General features: G+C 41.9%; 1 protein-coding gene across 2 annotated transcripts in view; it reads right to left on the bottom strand.

The window, feature by feature from the left end:
• LOC132076386 (L-threonine dehydratase catabolic TdcB-like) overlaps nt 1-8,871 on the bottom strand; it is a 29,552-nt gene extending 20,681 nt beyond the window's left edge. The window contains exons 1-3 of one of the 2 annotated variants that reach the window (XM_059477436.1): nt 8,714-8,871; nt 4,520-4,546; nt 1,044-1,386 (exon numbers count right to left, since the gene is read on the bottom strand). In XM_059477436.1, the coding sequence (XP_059333419.1) occupies nt 1,044-1,386; nt 4,520-4,546; nt 8,714-8,814 (471 nt within the window). In that variant the 5' untranslated portion in view covers nt 8,815-8,871. Of the gene's footprint in view, nt 1-1,043; nt 1,387-4,519; nt 4,547-8,519 lie in introns of both variants that reach the window. The other variant, XM_059477435.1, reaches the window with a different exon arrangement.
• Nucleotides 8,872-19,674: the final 10,803 nt, after the last annotated feature.

Below are 19,674 nucleotides of genomic sequence, written 5' to 3'. Positions count from 1 at the left end.
GCATTCCAGCCAAATCTTTTGTGCCACCTTACAGCCCCAAACTGTCTTGTGTCACATCCTTTGACATAAGAGACACTTCAGTAATGTGCTACAAAAAGCACAGCTAACCTTATTTTGGGAATGCTAGGCTAAAAAACCCACACTGGAAGTAGTTATGATGTCTCTGCATCAGCAGGCATCATATGGGAACAAGGAGAACTTTGAGGGCCCAACCACTTCACTCCAGGGACTGCTAACCCCAAGAAGATTGCAAGGTTCTTACCCTGTGCATGCCAGAAAAACAATCCACAAGGATTCACTGAGAGTGTGATTTGGGACTGCTGCTAGAATTGCCATTTGGCAAGGACCCTCTTTTCACCCACCAAAAGGAAAAGAGATTACCCAGAGAGCCCAGAGTAGCCTGCTTGAAGAGCTCCCAATGGTAGAAAAACACAATGAAAAAGCACAGAAATACAGCACAGCTTGCCATTGTACTTCTCTTCTGCTTTAGCAGACCTTGCACATTGATGGGGTACCTCAGTCATTTCTATACCAATGACACGTGCACGTTTGTGTGCATCCTTATTTTGCTGAAGACACCTGTGGCAGAAATACCTGGCTACAGAACATATCCGGCCCTTCCTGGTTGGCCTGACAGAAGGCAAATCTGTACCTTCAAACCCTCCAAATAAGAGGGCTGGTTCCAAACCAGACCCTCCCACAAGAGTGCTTACCCAAGCACTCATAGTCTGCCACCTCCAACTCAGGTTCCTTCTAGCAGGAGTTTTTCACTGGGAGCATAATACCACAGTGCATTAGGTCTATGCCTAATGTGGTTTATCCTTTGTTTACAGGCCACTGCAAACTTTGAGGATTTAGGTTAGTGTAAACAGATAAGAAGAAAATTATTATTGACAGTCAAGTACAATTAATATGAACATGAGTCTTCTCACACAGATCTATCTGCTGCAATTCACACACACCCTTTCTTCATTTCTGATCGACTTTCATAAGGAAAATAAAAAGAAACATTGAGAGAATGCAAACCCATCAAGATTCCCTACCATGCAGGGGGTTTTCTGAACACCACACTGGATTTTGAAGGCTGCTGCACTAATGTCTTCAAACCGAATGAGCCTGTTGCAGCTGGCCAGGCTGGTCCTACTGCTTGGCTGGGGGATGCAGGAAAGGGCATCCCTGAGCAACTCCTCATTCCGGCTCACTATCTTCATTTCCCAGGTCTTCACATCCCCGTTCAGGTAATCCTCTTCACCAAAATCCTTCAGTCTCTCGGGGTTGATAGAGGGTGGCTTCTGCCCAATAAGGCCATTTCTTACAGGGACATCCTTACAGCAGTGAAGATCACAAACTGCTGGGATATCTTGTTTCTTTATTTTATTGTCATCCCTGAAAACAAATAAAAGAAACTTGTTAGAAAGGCTTGGATAATTAAAGGTTTGATATTTAGCATTTTGGAAGGATGCACATCTCAGTTGCTCTTTGCAAGCCTCAACCAAGCAGAGTGAGTTTGCTGCTGACATAATACCTACCTGCAGGTGCACTGAAAGATACTGTAACCTTCCAGCTGTTAGAAAAGCCACATAAATAATTCAACATGTGGGCAAACTGTGAAACTGTCCTACCCAAGAAAATAAGAATATATAATCTGTGCTGTCTGGACAGCCAGACCTTCCTTAGTACTCAGTATTCAACCAGAAACGATCCTAGTTGAGTGCTTCCAAAAATTTTGGAATAACTGGAACTGTATTTTCTGTACACAATTCTATCTTTTTCAAAAAAGGCAAGGAGCGTCTGCAGCCCATTCCCATAAACTATTAATAGCAGTCACAAATGCCACTATGTTGTACACATGCTCTCTGTCCTTGCATACTTGCAGAGTGTACTCTTGACAGCCATCAACTGCCTCGTGAAGGGAAGGAAATTACTTTGATAAGGTACAATAATTATATCCTCCTACAGAGCTAAAGAATTAGGTCTTCCGATCTGTGGGTTTACATTTCATGGGTAAATATCTCCATAGATACGGCAGAAATGTGATGGCACAAAAATCTCCTTTCCCAAGAAACATACAAGAGATAGCACTGCTAGAAAAAATTGATGGATTTGGTACCTTCAACTGCCTGACTCTGTGGTCCACAGATTTCAGTCCACAAGGAACACTGTACTGTAGTGCAGGGTTCTGCAGCCCTACTGACAGATAAATGCAAAGCTTCTAGGAATTTGGAGATTATTATGGCGAAAGGGAGCATCAAGCAGAAGATCAGTGATTTGGAAAAGAGCTGATACCACCCCTGGTTTGTGGCTGTGATTCGACAGATGGTATAAGCTCCTCTGCATGACTCACTATTAGTCTATTTGGCTGAAATGGTTTTTAAATCATGTCAGACATTCCAGCATTATCCCCAACAAAAAATATTTACCTTTTTTCTAAAATAATTTGGGTCTAAGTGTTGCAGCTATCCATCAACAGGACTGGCTAAAGCACATTTTACAGCAGTGATCAACACCATAATATACTTTGCAGCAACTTCCAAAAGAATTTTTAAATATTTAGAAACATCTGTTTTTTTGAGCAATTGCCCACTTTGGGTATCATCCATTCCCTTAATGGTATCAATAATCTGTGCCAGTAGCTCTGGCTCCTATTACACTTCCAATTTTTCCACTGAGGAATTCACATAACAATAGAGGCAACATAAAATGTTTTACTATTAGAATCAAGTAATATACCACAGCATCAATCATTCTGTATATCCTCATAGGACAAAATTTTTGTAGCAAGATCCTCTCTCTCTAAAATTAATGAGAACACTAATTTTCTAAGGTAAATAATGTATATATACATTTGTAACCTCTTTATGTTGAAACTTGTGATGTAAAGTATTTTCCCAATACTGTATCTTAAAGCTGATAGAGCCTAACACCAGGCATTCTGCTTTCAAACCAAGTAACTTATCAAGGAGCTCTGTTCCATACGTTTCTGCATCTCTGCTCCATTGGGGTTAGACAGCTGGAACACTTCATAAAATGTTAAGCTTTCAGTGTTAGCTCGGGTGCACATTAGTCTGCTTAATGCAAAGTTGAGAACCAGATCAGATTTCCTCCCTGTGAACTTGTTACAGCACAGCCCAAAATACAACAGCAGCATAATCCAGGAGGCCACAGTGCTGGTGGAGTTCATTCCTTGTCTCTCCCTTCCAAAAAATGTTTTCCATATCACAGACTCCCATAACCACTCCAAAAGGAAGAGCGGTCTTATTTCTGAGCATATTGTCTAAAATGTTTAGCAAGCATTAGCAATGAATTATGTTCTTACACTGGAAATGTTTTAAAGGGGTCTATGTAGGGTAAAAAAATTAGGCAGATCAAAAATTTGTGAGTTTATGGGTCAAATCTTTTATCCAGCTGGCATTTGAGATGGAAGAACAATTCTCATTTTTCATTGCATCTGTTGCAATCAAAAAGTCTATAAAAACACCCAGCCAAAGAAGTTTATCAATGAAGCAGGATTCTGTGAGAAAGTACAAGTGCATGGTAATGCCTCATCATACCAGTGCCATCAAATATTTGTATCTGCAAATAGACTAAAATGGTATATTGACTTTTTGCCCTAGTCTTAGTTTTCTCTTTTTGTGGCAGAAAAAGAAGGAGGAAAGTAAATCAGATTCTCAGTCCTTGATGTGCATGACCAGTGAGTATCTGCTCAGGACTCCAATGGAGACAACATCTTGTGACCATTGGAAAAGAGGAACAGAAATCAAACAGCTGTAAAATATGTACAGGATTTTTAGGCTTGAGTTTGGTTTAGAGCACATCTGAATTATTACCATCTCAATATTTAATACAAAAACTATCATACATTTGCATCTGAAAAGTCAGCAGCCTCTTCATCAAGGGGATAATATTCTATTGTATTTATATGTATTGTGTGTATTTATTTCAGAATTCCTTTGATTCTTCTACACCCACATGTCTCATTCACATTACAGAATGACATTTTCCCATACTGAGCCCACCTGGATGTGCCACAGACCCTCCTAGAGCTCTCAAACTCCCAAGGTAAACAGTGGGCTGAGGTTTGATCACATATCACAAATGGGCAACTAATGGCCCTGTTGGGTCAAAAGTACTTCTTGCCTCAAAAGCATTCCACATGCTTGGCAGAGATCTAGATGGATTTCTTCTACAGGCAGCAAAGCATGCAAGTGCTCACACAAACCCAGCTCGTGGCTTCTCAAGCACAGTCACAGAGCACAGCCCCCGCCCCAGCAGCCGTGCCCACCAGCTGAAGATCTGAGCCAATATAAACCCAAACCCCAGCATACAAAGCACTGCTCCTTTCAGATGGAGCTTTTCCTTTTTTGGAGCTTGCCACAAGTTTGCATTAAAAGGTCTGTTTATTTCCAGACATAAAACAAACACCCAGCTGGCAAGCTTTGTTACGTGGTTATAAATTACAACATTTTACCTTTAAAGTGATTAGTAAAAGCAAACATGAAAATACAGTTTATAAACCTACTTTTTCAAGAACAGCTGCTCAGCATAACTGGAAAAAAAAGGAGAAGATCCATATGCAGACTTTCCATAAACAATTAAAGCACAGGAAAAAATATCATTTGTTTAAGTAGAATGCTTTACATATTTTAACATCTCAAAGTCAATGCAAAAACAGTGTGTACCAAAATGTACTCCTACAATAATAAAAAGCAACCACTTGGAATGAATCATTTTTCTATTTCCAGTTTGTTTTTTTGAACATACTGATAATATTCATCAAGTTAAACAGCACTAGGGAAAAAAAATCCAAAAATAGCAATAGTAACAATCTAAGAAAATAATAAAACCAGCAAAAATTATTTTGGGAACATGAAAGGCAATAATGCATGCTATACCTAAAGACCACAACTGTTGCCTTTGTCAGGCAGAGAAGTGTCCAAGTGTGCAACGATGGACAGTTCCATGTGCCCATGGTGAAGCACTTCAGATTGCCTCCCTCAGCTCCCACAAAACAGACTAAACAGATTAAACTGATGCACTGGGATCTCCTCACCTTCTAAAACTGAAGGAACAAATTCTGTAAAAGCATGCATGTCCAGGCAATAGCAAAGTGTGAAAGACTATTCACCATTCTGCCCAGTATAAATGTTAGGGGGAGATGGTATTAAAGAATGAGGTAGAAAATTTAAAATTTCCCTTCTTAGAGAAAATAATTAGTTCACAGAACTCATTGCAAGAGGACTCTATGAAGAATGAAAATATAAACAGGCTCCTAAAAAATACACAGCTAAATGGAAGTAGTGACCAATACACACATTAATTCTTGTTCAAGAATTAATCTGTGATTCAGGAAGCCCCTGGGCAAACTCCATGAAAGCATGTGAGAGAAAGTGTCTTAGGTGGCTTTCATTTTTCTCCCAATTATGTTACTGGCCACCCCTAGAGAGAGGACACAGAGAGGACTGCTCTTTGGCCTGACCCAGTGCTGATTGCAGATGTACCCAGTTAGCCCATTTGGCAGCTTTTACACTTCCAAAATGAGTCACAAGAGCACATTTTGAGGCAGACATGAAGCTGAAATAATGGACATACATTCCCATGTACTGGTTCCCAGATGGAAATTCAACTGTCACAAGAGGAAACTAATTTTAATATAAGACTGAAAACTCAGCCTTTCTTTGTCATTTCTACAGCAGCTTTTGTTATCTGCATTCACAGTGATACACATTCACTATAAAGAGGGGCTGACAGTGTTGCAAAATGTGCAGTTGAGCAGTCACAAAATGTTAACCTTGAATACACTTCAAACTCATATGCACATCTTCTCTACATGTGGATTTTAATTTTGTCCTTTTTAATGTTTTGGGTGTAGGGGTTTCTTAAGGTCACCTTCAGGCTCCCTGAAGACTTTCCTGGAGCACACTGACCAAGGGACATTGGTAAGAAACAGCTTTAGACAGATTTGTCATCTGCTTTCAGGTAACTGGGCTAATATCTTACACCTGCAAGTTCAGAATACTTATTAAGGCAAAAGGTGACCCCACTTGAAGTCACTTCTGCCTCTTTGCTCAGTGTTGAGCAGAGGTGGGTCAGGTACAGGGGGCAAGGCAGGGCGAGCAGCCTGCTGCAGGTGCAATCTGCCTGGGGCTGGGATCTCCTCTTACAGGAGTGAGAAAGAGGCAATCCCAGGATATGACAGAGGGGGTCCTTTCCCTCATCCTAATCCCTTTTACCCAGAACCTCTCCAGCTCCATTAATCCTTCTAATTCCATGTCCCAGTGCTGTCTCCTCTGACCCTTCTCACCACTTGAGCTTCCCAGACCCCTCTGATACTTTCCTTGTTTGCTGCAATCTCCTTTTCCAGTAGCTCATAAACATTCCTGTTCCATCTCAACTCCTCTTCTACCTTTTTACCCTTTCCCAAATACATCCAAATACTACAATAGCAGCAATTCTTTAAAGCTTCTCGGCAACTTGAGCAAGTGCAACTTTATGAAAGAAAAATGGTAGAAAAATAGAGGGTTGCTGGGATAAAAGTATCAAGAAGGATCATAACAAATGTCATCTTCACTACCAGAAATTCCAGGTTATGCACTCAATAGTGTCTGAGTGCCCTGCACACCACTACAGGGTGACAAGTAAACTCCTGCAGGCACAGGGAAGGAACACAATAAATTTGACAATTCCCTCTCCTTGACAATAAATTCAAAACAGATCAAAGACAATACTGCACTCTAAATATTACTGTCTTGAATTATCATTATTTTGATATTGAATTATCAGTATTTTGTGTAACACTAGCACTTAGAAACACCCATTTGAGACTGTATCACTCCAACTAGTGGCACATACATGATGGAAATATAAAATGCATATCTGACCTTTATATATCTAAACCTTGTGCAAAGTGATTGCTCCTAAATCACATAGGAATCACCACCACCTGCCCCTAAACAGAAGGACAAGTTCAGCAAATTTAAAGTTCAACTTTATTGATGGAAACTGTGACACAGACAGATCCAGTGGCTTGCCTAAGACTTCCGCAGGGCTATTTATCAGAGTGTCTTAAAGACAACGAGGTCGGGGCATAGTAACCATGCTGGGGGACAAAAGTGTAAGCACTGTACCCATCCAACAGAGACAGCTACATAATAACCAAGCCTTGAGACTGAGCAGGCCTTGAGAGCTCTACTCACCGTATACAGGCCTGGCAAATCTGTGCGATGCTGCACCAGCAACACACACAAACAAAGTTCAAGTTCATGCAGCAAACAACCAAGCTGTATTATCACCTTTGATAAAATCTCTCCTTACATCTGGCAAGTCAGATTTACCAGAGCCTGAGCCTAGCACTACATATGCCTTCATCTGTGGTCATAATCTATTGCCATTCTTCTGTACACAGTATGCACATCTCATTGCTTACTGCTGGCAGTGGCAACTGGGTGTCAGCTGCTAAATAGAAAACACTCGGAACAGCAATCTGAAAGCAAGAGGAATTCACAACAGCACTCATGATGGAAATGTTGAAGCAGAGGTAACCAACTGTCCCTCAGACAGACCCATCCCTCTCAGAAGTTCTTGTAAAACATTCACTGATGTGAATGTCAAATTACAGCTATCCACCACTGCACAGAGTTTGGCAGCTAAAACTTATTAAGCAATTAAACTTTTCCCTAAGTTGAATGTATTCTGAGTCTAGAGGCTTTCTGGTGACTAACACATCTCCATAATTCACTTCCAATTAGGAATGAATAACATAACCCAAAATAGAGCAAAATAGAGCAAAGGATCTCCTTTCAGCACAGGCCCTGTGCTAAAAGGAGATCCACAGCGCACTGCAGAACAGGTCACATCATGGGTGACTTTGGGCAAGCCCTTTTTACAGTGCAGAAGACCTTGTCTTCCCCTTTATTAACAGCATCAGGCCCACTGAAACAATTTATATGTTAACAACATCTGTGACAAGGAGGTGCAGGAAATGAGAACTGTTCCTTGTTTGTACCACATCTGGCAAAACCAGAGCGTGATCTCAATAGTGGTGTCCAGATAATAAAATGGAGGGAAAAACAAACTATGGAAAAGGTTAAGAATGTGATTGCACAACACCACCATGCCATGTGTGTGCACAGCCTCAGCTCATGCTACACAAGGACTAGATGACTCTTAAATTCCATCTGCACCATCCAAGTCTGAAAACAGGAATTCAAGATCACCATAAGCACCATAACAAAGACAACCACAGAATTGTAATAACAGGATCTGACATGGGCTATCCCAAGATAAATTTTCAGCAGTCCATTGGCCTGTCTAGGGTTATTTTTGATTCTGTACTCTTGAAGAAATAAAAAAGCTGAACTCTGTGGGCTAAAAATATTAAAATCTCCACCACTTCTAGCAGATAACTCCAAGAGCAACCCACGGAATCCTGGGAGATTTTGAAAAATTACAAACAATTTCCTGGATTTTTTGTTTGGTTTGATTTTTTTAGGGAATTAAGGAAAGGAAAAAGAAAGCATTACCTATACAGCACAGAGACTAAATAAACGACGACGTGAAGCAAAACTCCAACTACGACAGCATAAGGAGGCAGGAGGGGTCCAGGGGTTGTCATGTCCATGGGCCTGGCCCTGGGGGGACCCCGAGGGCTGACCATGACCCCTGAGGGGGATAAAGGAGCACTCTAGCTCTAAGTCAGACAGCAATATTCTCCAACCTTTGCCAGAAAGGATCGTAGTCTTCGTCTTCCCTGTAGCGCTCCCTGGGACTTCTGTTTTTTAAGACCCTGAAGTAGATAAACTGTGCTGCAAAATTCATGGTAACTCCTGGTGCAAAGCAAAGCTGGGACACTGCTGGCAGGGGACACACTTGCCTGTGAGAAGTGTCAGCCCTGCACTGCTGGGTGGGAAATAGCAGGCAGTGTGCTGTAAGCAGCTCTCAGGGCTGGCTGGGGGAAGTGCCTTTGAAAGAGATGGCTGCTGCTATTTAAAGAGATTATTTCAGAGCCCAACCTGTCCCTGTCAATTTGAGTCAGGGCCTGGATTATGCCTGGGTGACGCTCTGTTAGCAGGACACTTGGAGCTTTAGTTACTTACTGCTTAGCTGTGGAGCATGATCCCCACCAGCTGCAGGGCCCATGAGTGAGCAGCAGGAAAGGGGTGCCAGGCTTGGGGTCTCTGCAGGGATCCTTTCAGGCAGCACCAAGGGACATGGCTCCTCATGGGACTGAGGCACAGAGGAGACAGCTCAGCTTGTGTGAGTCTTCTCTTGGCACAAGTCCCTGCAGCGGAAAAATACAGGCACCTAGATCATAAAGTACAGAAAACAGCATCTAGGGGAAGGACTGTAGCAAGTTGTCTATTTCTGTGTACATATCTGCTCTATTTTTATATATATAGGGTTTATATATCTATAAACTCCATCTAAATCTGGTTTTTTTTGCCCTGAGAGAGCACTAGCAAAGGCAGAGTCGCAGTTCCAGATACAGAATAGCTGTGCAGCAGGGATGGGGCAGAGGTCCTTTTGTGGTTCCTCTCCTCTCAAATATATTCCTGATGACTCCAGATTGCCTGGAGATGAACCAGGTATCTATTTCCAGGTATGAGTGGGCCCTCAGTACCCTCTGCTTTCTACTGAGACCATACAAAATCCTAATCTCCGAGACAGAGAACAGGCATGTCATGAAATCTAACCCAAGCTGTGACCTAACTCTCCCCACAGGATATAATGAGAAATACCATAATGAGATTTATATGGGAGAGTCAAAATAAATGCTCAAATAGTCTTCTGGGATCTCTGGACAGTCTGAGCTGTGCTGGTGGAGCCTTCCCTACACTGGTGTGCAGGCAGGCCCATGTTCTCTTGACTTCATGTTGATGAAGCTCCAGATTGACCATTTTTTCCAGTTTCTCACACACAGACCCCTTTTATTCTTTCTTTTCCCAGTGGTGGATGTGCAGGCTGTGGTGGTGCCCTGTGCTACGAGTGGCCACAGCCCAGCAGGAGGCTGCTGCCAGGGGAGATGAGGAAGGAATGAATGCACTCAGCTGCTGCCAGCACTTGCAGCCCCGCAGCCAAGTCACCTTCAGCCAGCTTCACTGGTGCCTTGAAGGCAGAGGGAAGGCAGGGGGAGTCACCACTCTGCTCACAACACAGCTGAGTGCAATGGTGGGCACGAAATGGAACTCTATAGCAGTGAAAATGGCAATTCCTTTGGCTCTTGGCTATCTGGGGGTCCAGATGTGCTCAAACCCTGACCTGAATTCAGTTCCTCACAAACAAGGCTTGATCTGTGACTGACACTTGGACCACATGGGTGAAGACTGCTGGGACCATTTGGTCAAGAAGCTGGAAAAAAATTCACCAAGCTGTTGCATGACATAAGTACATGAAGCACTGAATTGCTATCCCTGTAAACACTTCCAAACAAGCAGCCAGCTATAGAAAAAGGATCTTTGGGAATTTCTGCTGCAGATTTCAGCCCATGTCAAACATTCTTTCAAAGCCCTTGCCACTTCCAAACCTGTTCACAGTGCTTTTAAACATACCACAATTACCACAGGAAGGAAAAACTAGCTTTCAGTTTTGATTTTTTCTTTTGTATGGGTGGAAGGAAGGGATAAGTAAGATACAATTTCAGTGCTGCTACAGTTAAGTGATATCTAACACAATTGCCATGAAACTGTCAAAGACACTAAGTTACAGGTCATCCAGGAGATGACATTTCTTTTCAAATCTAGAGTTTCTTACTTCCCTCCAAGCTGCTCTTTGGTGTGTCCTAAGGGAAGGAAGCCAATGCCTCAGTGCTCTATAGCTTTCCAAAGGTTTCATTTACAACTTCCATGCTGCCACCAGTCACACTTTGTGTGTTTGTGCAAGGAAATCATCGTTCATCTCTGCCCAGCTGCACTGTGTACATCAGAAATGGCAATTATTGGGAAGTGGTTTTATCCACATCATAATAAAACATTATCTTGTACTTAGACAATTTTGAGTCCAAAGAAAAAATAAACCACACAGTTTATCAACAGAGAGAATTGAAATACAGTGCTTATGTGCTGGTGTGTAAGAAAAAACAATGTTTAGCACTGGAAAAAATTGGAAAATCCAAATCTCAGAATAACAGTTTTATACTCACTAGGTCATATATAACTGCCAGTCCTCCTCCCTCAGTCCCTGGTGCAAGCCCCATTAAGAACAGCATAATGTGGAGAGTAACAGCTGCTTCTTTTTCTAGAAAACCTTTTAAACAAGGTTATGCTGCACTTTTCCTGAACTAAAAAATAAAATAGAACCATTTTGCTGTCAGAACGGAAAAGAATGCCTCATTCTCTTGTAACCAGAGAGAACTCACTTTGGACAGCACTGAGAAAAATAGCTATGCCCATTGTAAATAAGGACTTTATTGAATTACAGGACTTGAAAGATTGTTTTGAAGGGTTAGCCAACTTTTTCTTACACTAAATAAAATTAATAACATTTCCAACCTCAGTGAGAACAGCATGGGTGGGAACTGACAGTCTATCAAAAGCAGAGAATTCTTTACAGAATTTGATCACTTGCAGAAGGAAAGAGGGTGGAGACAGTCTGCAGTTAAGCCAAGAAAAACAATAAAACTTTCTCAGAGAATAGCAACTCAGAAAACCAAAATTATAATTGAGGATTATGCAACATATTGATGCAAATGTGGTGGTAAACCAATGTGATAATCAGTATGGATAAAAAAATACAGGCAACTCATAAAGAATTGCCAACTAAAAAAAAATAAACCAGAAAGAAGAAAAAAAAATAGGCACCAAAAAGATGCTCGTTTCCTTCTAATTAAAGATACTAATTTAACTCCCATCTCAGTTTCTTCATAAATCAATATTCATAGAGCAGACTGAAGTTTCGGTCCCAAGTGTTTATATTTTTATTTGTTTACATTTGTCAGCAGCTGACCCACAACAGTAAAATATCACATTCCCATTTACTATCTTTAGGGATCTCAGAAAAGGCTGAAAAGGTAGATTCAAATCAGTGGAAACAGAAGTAGCTTCCCCAAGCTGGATTTCACAGAGCCTGAAACAAAGAGCAGGCATCAATTCAAAGAACATATTTGCTGGAACAAGAGGCAACAGGGAAGCCTGGATGCTTTATCTAAAGTTTTGGGACAGACTGTATCTGTTAATGTGGGACAGACTGTATCTGTTTTATGTAAACATTTTGCAGAAAGGATGAGCTATTTCTCAAGGCAAAGAGCAAAAGCTTACGTTAGAGTCCAAAAATTATCTCCTCAAAATAGTATCTATATCCATAAGAGGTCTAACACTAAGATGCTGAACCAATAGCATTCCATGAGGAAAAACTGGCAACACAAAGCTTGTGCCTTGCTGTAGCAAAAAAATGTACATTCTCTTCTTCTGAGACTAAATAACTGGTAAGAACCAGCAAAATATTTTGCACTGCTATTTAAGATATTTAACATCTTGCTTATCTCAGTTTCAAGTGGTAGGATAACATTTATAATACAGGCAGAGGCAGCAGATTAGCATTGCAGATGCATGAAAGTACCCAGGAGTCTATTCTAAGCCACATCACAAAATTATATTAATGAACAAAGACGGTATCCAGTTATCTTTGAATAACATGAGATCCCTTATGCTGTCACTGGCTCCAGGGGTTTTGCCCATGTGGGTCTAAGGCACTGGTCATGCAGTTGTGTTCACACAAAGTGGAAGTGCCCTGGCTGAAGCCCACACAGGGAATCGCTGAAAATCCACATTTGCTTCTCTGTTCAGAGAACAGCAACTGTGATCAGCTGTTTGACTTCTGCTTTTCCAGACACATTAGACCATCAGAGTGGCACCATATAATTTCAAAGCACTAATGCAATAATTTTTTCTCACTAACAGAAATCATCAGGCATTCAAATGGCAAGTGAACGTGAGCTGAAGCACAATTAACGCTGGGGGTTTCTAACAAACTTGACTCCCAAAGGGATGCTGATTTGCCACAAAACAACCACTACACGATGCTTTCAGAGGCTCACGATGGCTCGGAGGATGCAGGACCCGGCAGCAGCGCAGCACAGACGGTGCTGTGACCTTGTCCGAGACACTCAGGGATACAATCCTCTGCCCTGCCCTGCCGCTGTGCTAATTAAAACGCTGAACTCCGGGCTGCAGTTCACTGTGCTGTGCCGGAGACCAGCGCACCTGGGCTGCGGGAGGAGGACAGAGGAGCAGCCGCCGGAGTCAAAGGAGGGCAGGAGAGGGAGCGGCCCCCGGGTAACCTGGTGGCCAGAAACGGGTCACCCCAGTGCCACCTGAGGGGCAGCTCCCCGGCTGCCAGGGGCCGGGCACACGCGTGTGCCAGCCCGCTCCCCACGCTCTCCTTCCAACAATCCCAGCAAAGCTGAGCAATCAATTCCCTGCCAGCGGCCCCAGCAGAACACTCTGTGCACCCTGGACTGATATAATTTCCGCTAAATTCAAACCATAGGCTTTTGCCCCATCGGCTTCTCCTAATTCACCTTTTTAATGATGAAGAGATTACTTCAGAATTATTTATAGTATCCTGGTGATTCAATTGACTCCTGCCCTCACCTTTGAGGCTTCTTATTCCTCGAACGCATGCAATGAGCCCTCCATTTCCCTTTGACTTTTTTATCCTCTAATCTTGTATTTCCTCTTTTCTCAGGGTTAATGAGAAGAGACGCTAGAGAGTCACCACTGTCAAAGTCATACCTTCATTGTTCTGTAGCTAGCAAAAGTAGTATTCAAAAAGATAAAAACAGATAGCACTTACAGAAATTAAAACTACAGCATGACATAGACTAATATCTGCATTAAGACATAATCTTTCTGTTACTCTTACAAAGAGTTCCAGTGGTGGGTATGAATTAAAGAACATTTGGGACAGATAATCTAAACCGTTTTACTGCATGAGGACAGAACACTGTAACAGATCTTTTAACTCTGAGCCAACTGGTCTCTTAAGGCAAGGAAGGCTGTCCTAAAATCTGACATTGGAAACAGCATCCATGCTATCCCAGTTTCCTACATGGATGCTGCTTCAGGTGATAACTCTTCCTCCTACTTCTTTCATCCTTAACACAACCATTCATGCAGATACAGCAAACTAATAGCAAGTGTAGCAACCATCGGGCTCCCTCCTAAATACATGTGGAACCGATTGCACTTTGACGAACTCATTAGAAAAAGATTTAGAAAAGGGGTGGAGGACAATAGTCAAGTTCACATCTGTTTTCCAACAATTGGAGCCAATGTTCTGCCTCGGGAGTTTGTAGAGTGTGCTAATCTGTTCATTTGTTCATCTGCTCAGAAGGTTTTTCATGTCTTGAATCAACTTTTAATGGAAATCTTTTAATGGGCCCTTTTCTTCCTTCTAATGGTTATACTATTTCCCTATGGCAACTACCACACATTCTCCTGCCAAGTAGTGGCATTATGAAACTATTTGTCTTTTACTGCAGTTTTTCATCTGGAATTAAAGAGGTGAGAAGCCATCAGTACCACACAGTAATAACTAGCTGTACTGTTGGGGAATCTTGTTGGACAGGATCCATCATGTGATTAACTACACAGGCAGCAGGATGAAAAAAAATTCATACACATTCTTGTTCACTCTCTGCCTGGAAACATGTATTGGAAACGTGTTTGAAGAAAAATTGCAGCTAAAGACATAAGGGATCTATAATAACAAAGGAACTACTCTCATCCTGCTTCAGTATTGTATATACACTCACACACGTACTCTAAAAGGAATTTTAACCAGGGATTTTTACTGCATTGGCTTTAAAATTATACACATACTGTAAATTTTCAGAGAATTTGCAGTAGAATGATCAACTTGGCTTCTCCCTCTGGCACGTCATTCTTCCCCTTGCAAGTCTCCATGACCTTGTGGCAATTAAGAGGAAAGGAGACCATGCTGAGTGGCAAACAAAAATAGGATTTATTTCCTGCTGTTTCTCTGTTTTGTTAGGTATCTCCACCCACATGGCAAACATGACTTATATTCAAAGGCTTCACATACATGGCTGATGCCTCCCCTACTGGAGAAAGGTACACAGGTGTTAAGTAACAGACCTTTGCCATTGTCATGACTGTGTTCAGCAAGGTGCTACTCAACACGTGAGTAGCTTCTCAGGTATTAGCAGGACCTTAAGAGAAGAAATTGTGGCTTCAGTTTCAAGTAATTATCTCATTTAATTGGTGTGGTTTGCAATACTGATCTGCTAAAGACACTAGCTGAGTAATTCTAATTGGGGAATAATCAAGGACTTCCCCTGTATTATTTTCCCCAGTATTATCCACCACACACTCACAGATCTATTTCCACTTTTTACGTGACGCAAATGGGTGCACATAAAGTTACAACAGCAAAGGGCCACAACCTTCTGCAATAGGAAACAGAGCAAATATCAGGCCACCATGTGTGCAATACAAGACTGGGAGTAAAGAGTATATTCATGAATCACTAATTTTGCTGGGAATATAGTTAATCCAACTTTCTAAGGTTTCTTTTAAAGAAAAGAAAGGTTTCTTTTCATTAAAGTGGGTGGGTGCACTGCGTATCATATTTCATAGTGTTCCTGAGGCATGGCCAGCCTTCATAAAATGCGTGAAATGTGTCAAATGAAAGGGCATATCTTGTTAAAATACAAAACAAACAACATAATTCACTAATATTCCATGTGACCCACCTTTTCCTTCAGCTTTCTGATTCAGTTTCCTTGCGGATCATTGCTCAGGAAGCTGAAGCCACAGACTGCAAACAGCCTGAAGCCATGGGATGCTTACCTAATGCTGGCAAACAGAATCCAGCCTAGTGTGCTGGCACCAAGATGACACCAGAGAGTCAATTCCTGCACTGACTCACTGCTGGCTCTAGGCGTAGCACAAAATGTATTGTTTTGAAGAAGGCTGGATCAGAGTAGTTTGCTCCATGACACACAGGCTTGTTAACTTCTCCAGGGAGGGCAGAGACAGAGCTGATCTTCACAGTGCTTCACACTATGAACCACATGATATGGGATTTTTAACTGCATCAGAAATTATGCCTTCATGACAATAGCAGGAGAACTTGACATTTTTTTATGTCCCCTGCAAATCGAGATAACAAACACGAGTACAAGCTGATATGCAGCAGACCAGAGAGGGGCTTGCAGTGGCCAAGGGAAGGTGAACACTCATTCAAGGTGATCACTCACTCAAGGCTGCAGACCTGTAACTCCAACAGAGGCTGCCCAAGAATGACAGAGGCATGGAGGCTCTGTGGAGACTGCCAGGGATGGGTGCTAAAAATCACCACTATCCAAAGCTTTCAATGGCAATGTTTACTTCATTCTAATGAAATCACCACTGCAAGAGGCCCTTCATCTGTTCACCAAACAGAAGTACTGTTGCAGAGTGAGCTTCTGCTTCTCTGAGAAGCAGTCCCAAAGCTGCATGCCCGCTCTGCACAAATCAGCCTCCCCAGGTAATAAAACTCTGCTCCTGCATCTGTTCAACAAGTGCTCTGACCCAGCAGTCAGAAACCAAATGAATTAAGAGAGTGAAAGCAAGTGACCTCTTCCAAATGGGTCATGTAACAAGTCTCAATTTACATTAGGTATTCAACAGCCTCCAAGTAGCAAGAACTTCTGGTCGTGAGCAGCTGACAGAAGTTAAGCCTTGACAAGAGCCTAAGGTACCTCCACAGTCCCTAATGGAGACAAATCTTCTCTCAGGGGCAGGTAGGCAGACTACACAAACCTTGCACAAATTTCATCATCCACCAGTATTAAATCCAGGGTGGTGATTATACTCTTTCATTTCCTTTTCTTCAGGGTAAGGCACTTTCCTCTCCCTACAAGGATTGCTTTTCTACTTTATTTTTGTCTCCTGAAGTAATCTCCACTTAATTTTCTCTGTGTTTCACATAAGGTCCTGTTTTTCCCAAGAGTGTGCTCAGCTATATCTGTTGTCAGCCCATGCTGCAGGATTTCATGTCCAATAGCAATGTGATTTTTTCACATGGCACATATGTCCTCTGTCAACATATACCCTTGATTTAGTCCATTCCTTCTCCCTATGTACCCTGTGGGATCACTGTGCAGTTATTTATTGCTTTTGCCAAGCATTTAACTAGTCCAAGAAAGAGATACAGAAAGACTGTACCAAAAACAAACAAAAAAGCACCTCCCAAAATAGACTTAGTCCTTATGTTTGCTCTCCCTTTCACCAAACTGCCTGCTGGCATAAATTCACATCCCTATTCACTGGTATGCTTTTTTTGGCTGCCAGTGTCTTGGGAACATCTCAACAGCTGGATTTTGTGCAAACCTACATTCATATGATCTCACTGTGTTCTCATATATGGCCATTCCAAAGATGAATGTGCTAAAGAATGCTCTCTCTGATGGCAATCAGTTACTGACTAAACTTCTCAGAACACAAATATGTTTGCATCATATTCTTTCTTGTACTCTCACATCCTCTGTCTTCTGAAAAACCTGCTTTACAATTTAATGGGCATTGCCACATACCCAGATTTTTTGTACTTTAGTTGCCAGTTGTCTTACCCTGCAGCTCCTTTCTGAGTATTTATAAATTACAAAAGCAATCTGAGGTAATTACCCACGATGACCAAAAATCTCAGGACAGGTAGTCCTACTGCAAAGCAGAATCCCACTTGGCAGAAATATTCTTTCTGGCTGCATTTCCCTGCAGTGGAAAAAACTACTCTCTGATTACAGAAACAACCCCTGGAGGATAATACTAGAGAAAACCCACACTATTTTGTTTAGTTCTCCATGGCTATCAGACCAGCACCTCACTATAGTCAAACATAACACAGTATGCAAAAACATGCAGCAATTGCCTTAGAGAGACTGAACTGTTCCTGCAGTCTGAGAGCAATTCAGGAGGAACCTCAAGGAAACGTGCTCTAAAGGGGGTGAGTGGCCTCAGCAAAGGTGGTCTGGAATGGAAATTGCCATATTTTTTACAGTGTGCCAAAGAGAAAACTGTTTCAATGAATATTCATTGCTTTTTAGTGTGTGGCACGGAGGATGGCAGAGAGAGCTTGCAGAAATCCTCTATGAACAGGCTCCCTTTGAAATACAGAGATTGCATTGGGTGATTCTGCTTTAAAAAAGGACAGAGCCAAAGGACAAACACATTCAGAAAACAGCAGCCAGCTATTCATAAATATTCTTCTTGTACTCCCCAGTCCCCTCTCTTTAAAGCACAGACAGCACACAGATAACATCTCACTTCAAAACTCACAGCCTAACACATCAGCATCTCGTACAGAAACACAGGGTACAACTGAGGCTGGACTCCCTGTTACCTTTTGCACTTCCCCTCTCAGGACCTGTTAATAAGAAATTAAGACTTATGTAAGTTTTCAGCAGGCATAATCAAATTTATTCTCAAAACAAGAATTTGAAATAATTGCAGTACACTACATAGTGATTCAAGCTAAAACACTGCTAAAAACACTGCCACTCCAATTTTCATAGCTAATTTAAATTTTTATTTCTTAAAAACGTTAACGTATTCAAACCAAGCCTGAGGGCTTAATAAACATGGAGGTTGTTCTACGCCTCATCAAAGTTATCTGATAAATTCCAGTCACAGAATCTGTTATTATTTTACCTTGCAACTGAGCTTACAACCTAACTTGTTGTGGAAGTCACTAAGAACAATTATACTTTGAACTCTAGGACAGCATCTCTACAGGACCATTTTCAGATATTCAAATAACTTGATTTTTTTGACTGCTAGGGGGTTGGTAAAGACCAAGGAAATCTGTTCTAGCTTGCAGGGGTTTATTTTCAGTGGTTAAACCACTGTCTATCCTGAACAATTGCCTTTGGGATTAATTAGGATGCCTTACTGGTCTCTCATTTTTTCTTGCAGTAGTTTGAAAAAAGGTAACTCAAATGAACACGAGGAATAATACCAGGAAGTAGACACCTTAAGTGTTTTAACATCAGCCTAGAGGGGTCAAAGACTGATACTTATCCCGTCAACACCCAGGAACCTGCAAGACAATGTTCAACCAGGATCCTGTTAAAAATCACACACATTGCCAGTGCTATTTTTGCGTGTGATGTTACCAAGCCCAAGCAATTTAGAAACCCTGCCAAACTGAGAAGAGCTCAGATGAGATCAGGAGATCCTATGATAATGTCCAAACATAAAGCACCACAGCCACCTCTTCCACAAGACTGCCGCACATCGTACTGCCCAACGAAGATGTTTCTGTGCTCTTCAAAAAGAGCAATGGTAAAAGTCCTATAAGCTCACGAGATCTAAAGATTGGAAACTCTTTTCCAATGCTTTGCCTGCCCCAGATGAAATTCTACAGGGACAGACGCATCCAGCACCCCTTCCTCCTCCTTTCTCCCTTCCTTGCCTTTCCCCACTTGCTATATTTACAGCATCCAAAGCTTTTCATCGATTTCCATTGTAATCTGTGTAAATAAATACAAGCATAAAAACCCCCAACTTTGGGGAGCCTGGGCCACTTCCAGCTTGGCTGGATAGCTGGGCTGTGCATGGAGCTGGAAGGGTGTTTTTAAAAGGAGGGAAGCAGAAGAGAACAGCTTAAGAATCTTGGCTCAGGCTGGGCATATTTCCGCCTAACTCTGGCTAAAGCTCAGCACGAAGGGCTGGACGAGGA

The sequence above is a fragment of the Ammospiza nelsoni genome, chromosome 8 (genome assembly GCF_027579445.1).
Source record: "Ammospiza nelsoni isolate bAmmNel1 chromosome 8, bAmmNel1.pri, whole genome shotgun sequence".
In the NCBI taxonomy this organism is placed as follows: Eukaryota; Metazoa; Chordata; class Aves; order Passeriformes; family Passerellidae; genus Ammospiza; species Ammospiza nelsoni.
The sequence above is the reverse complement of the archived record's forward strand: the minus strand, read 5'-3'. Positions and strand labels throughout refer to the sequence as shown.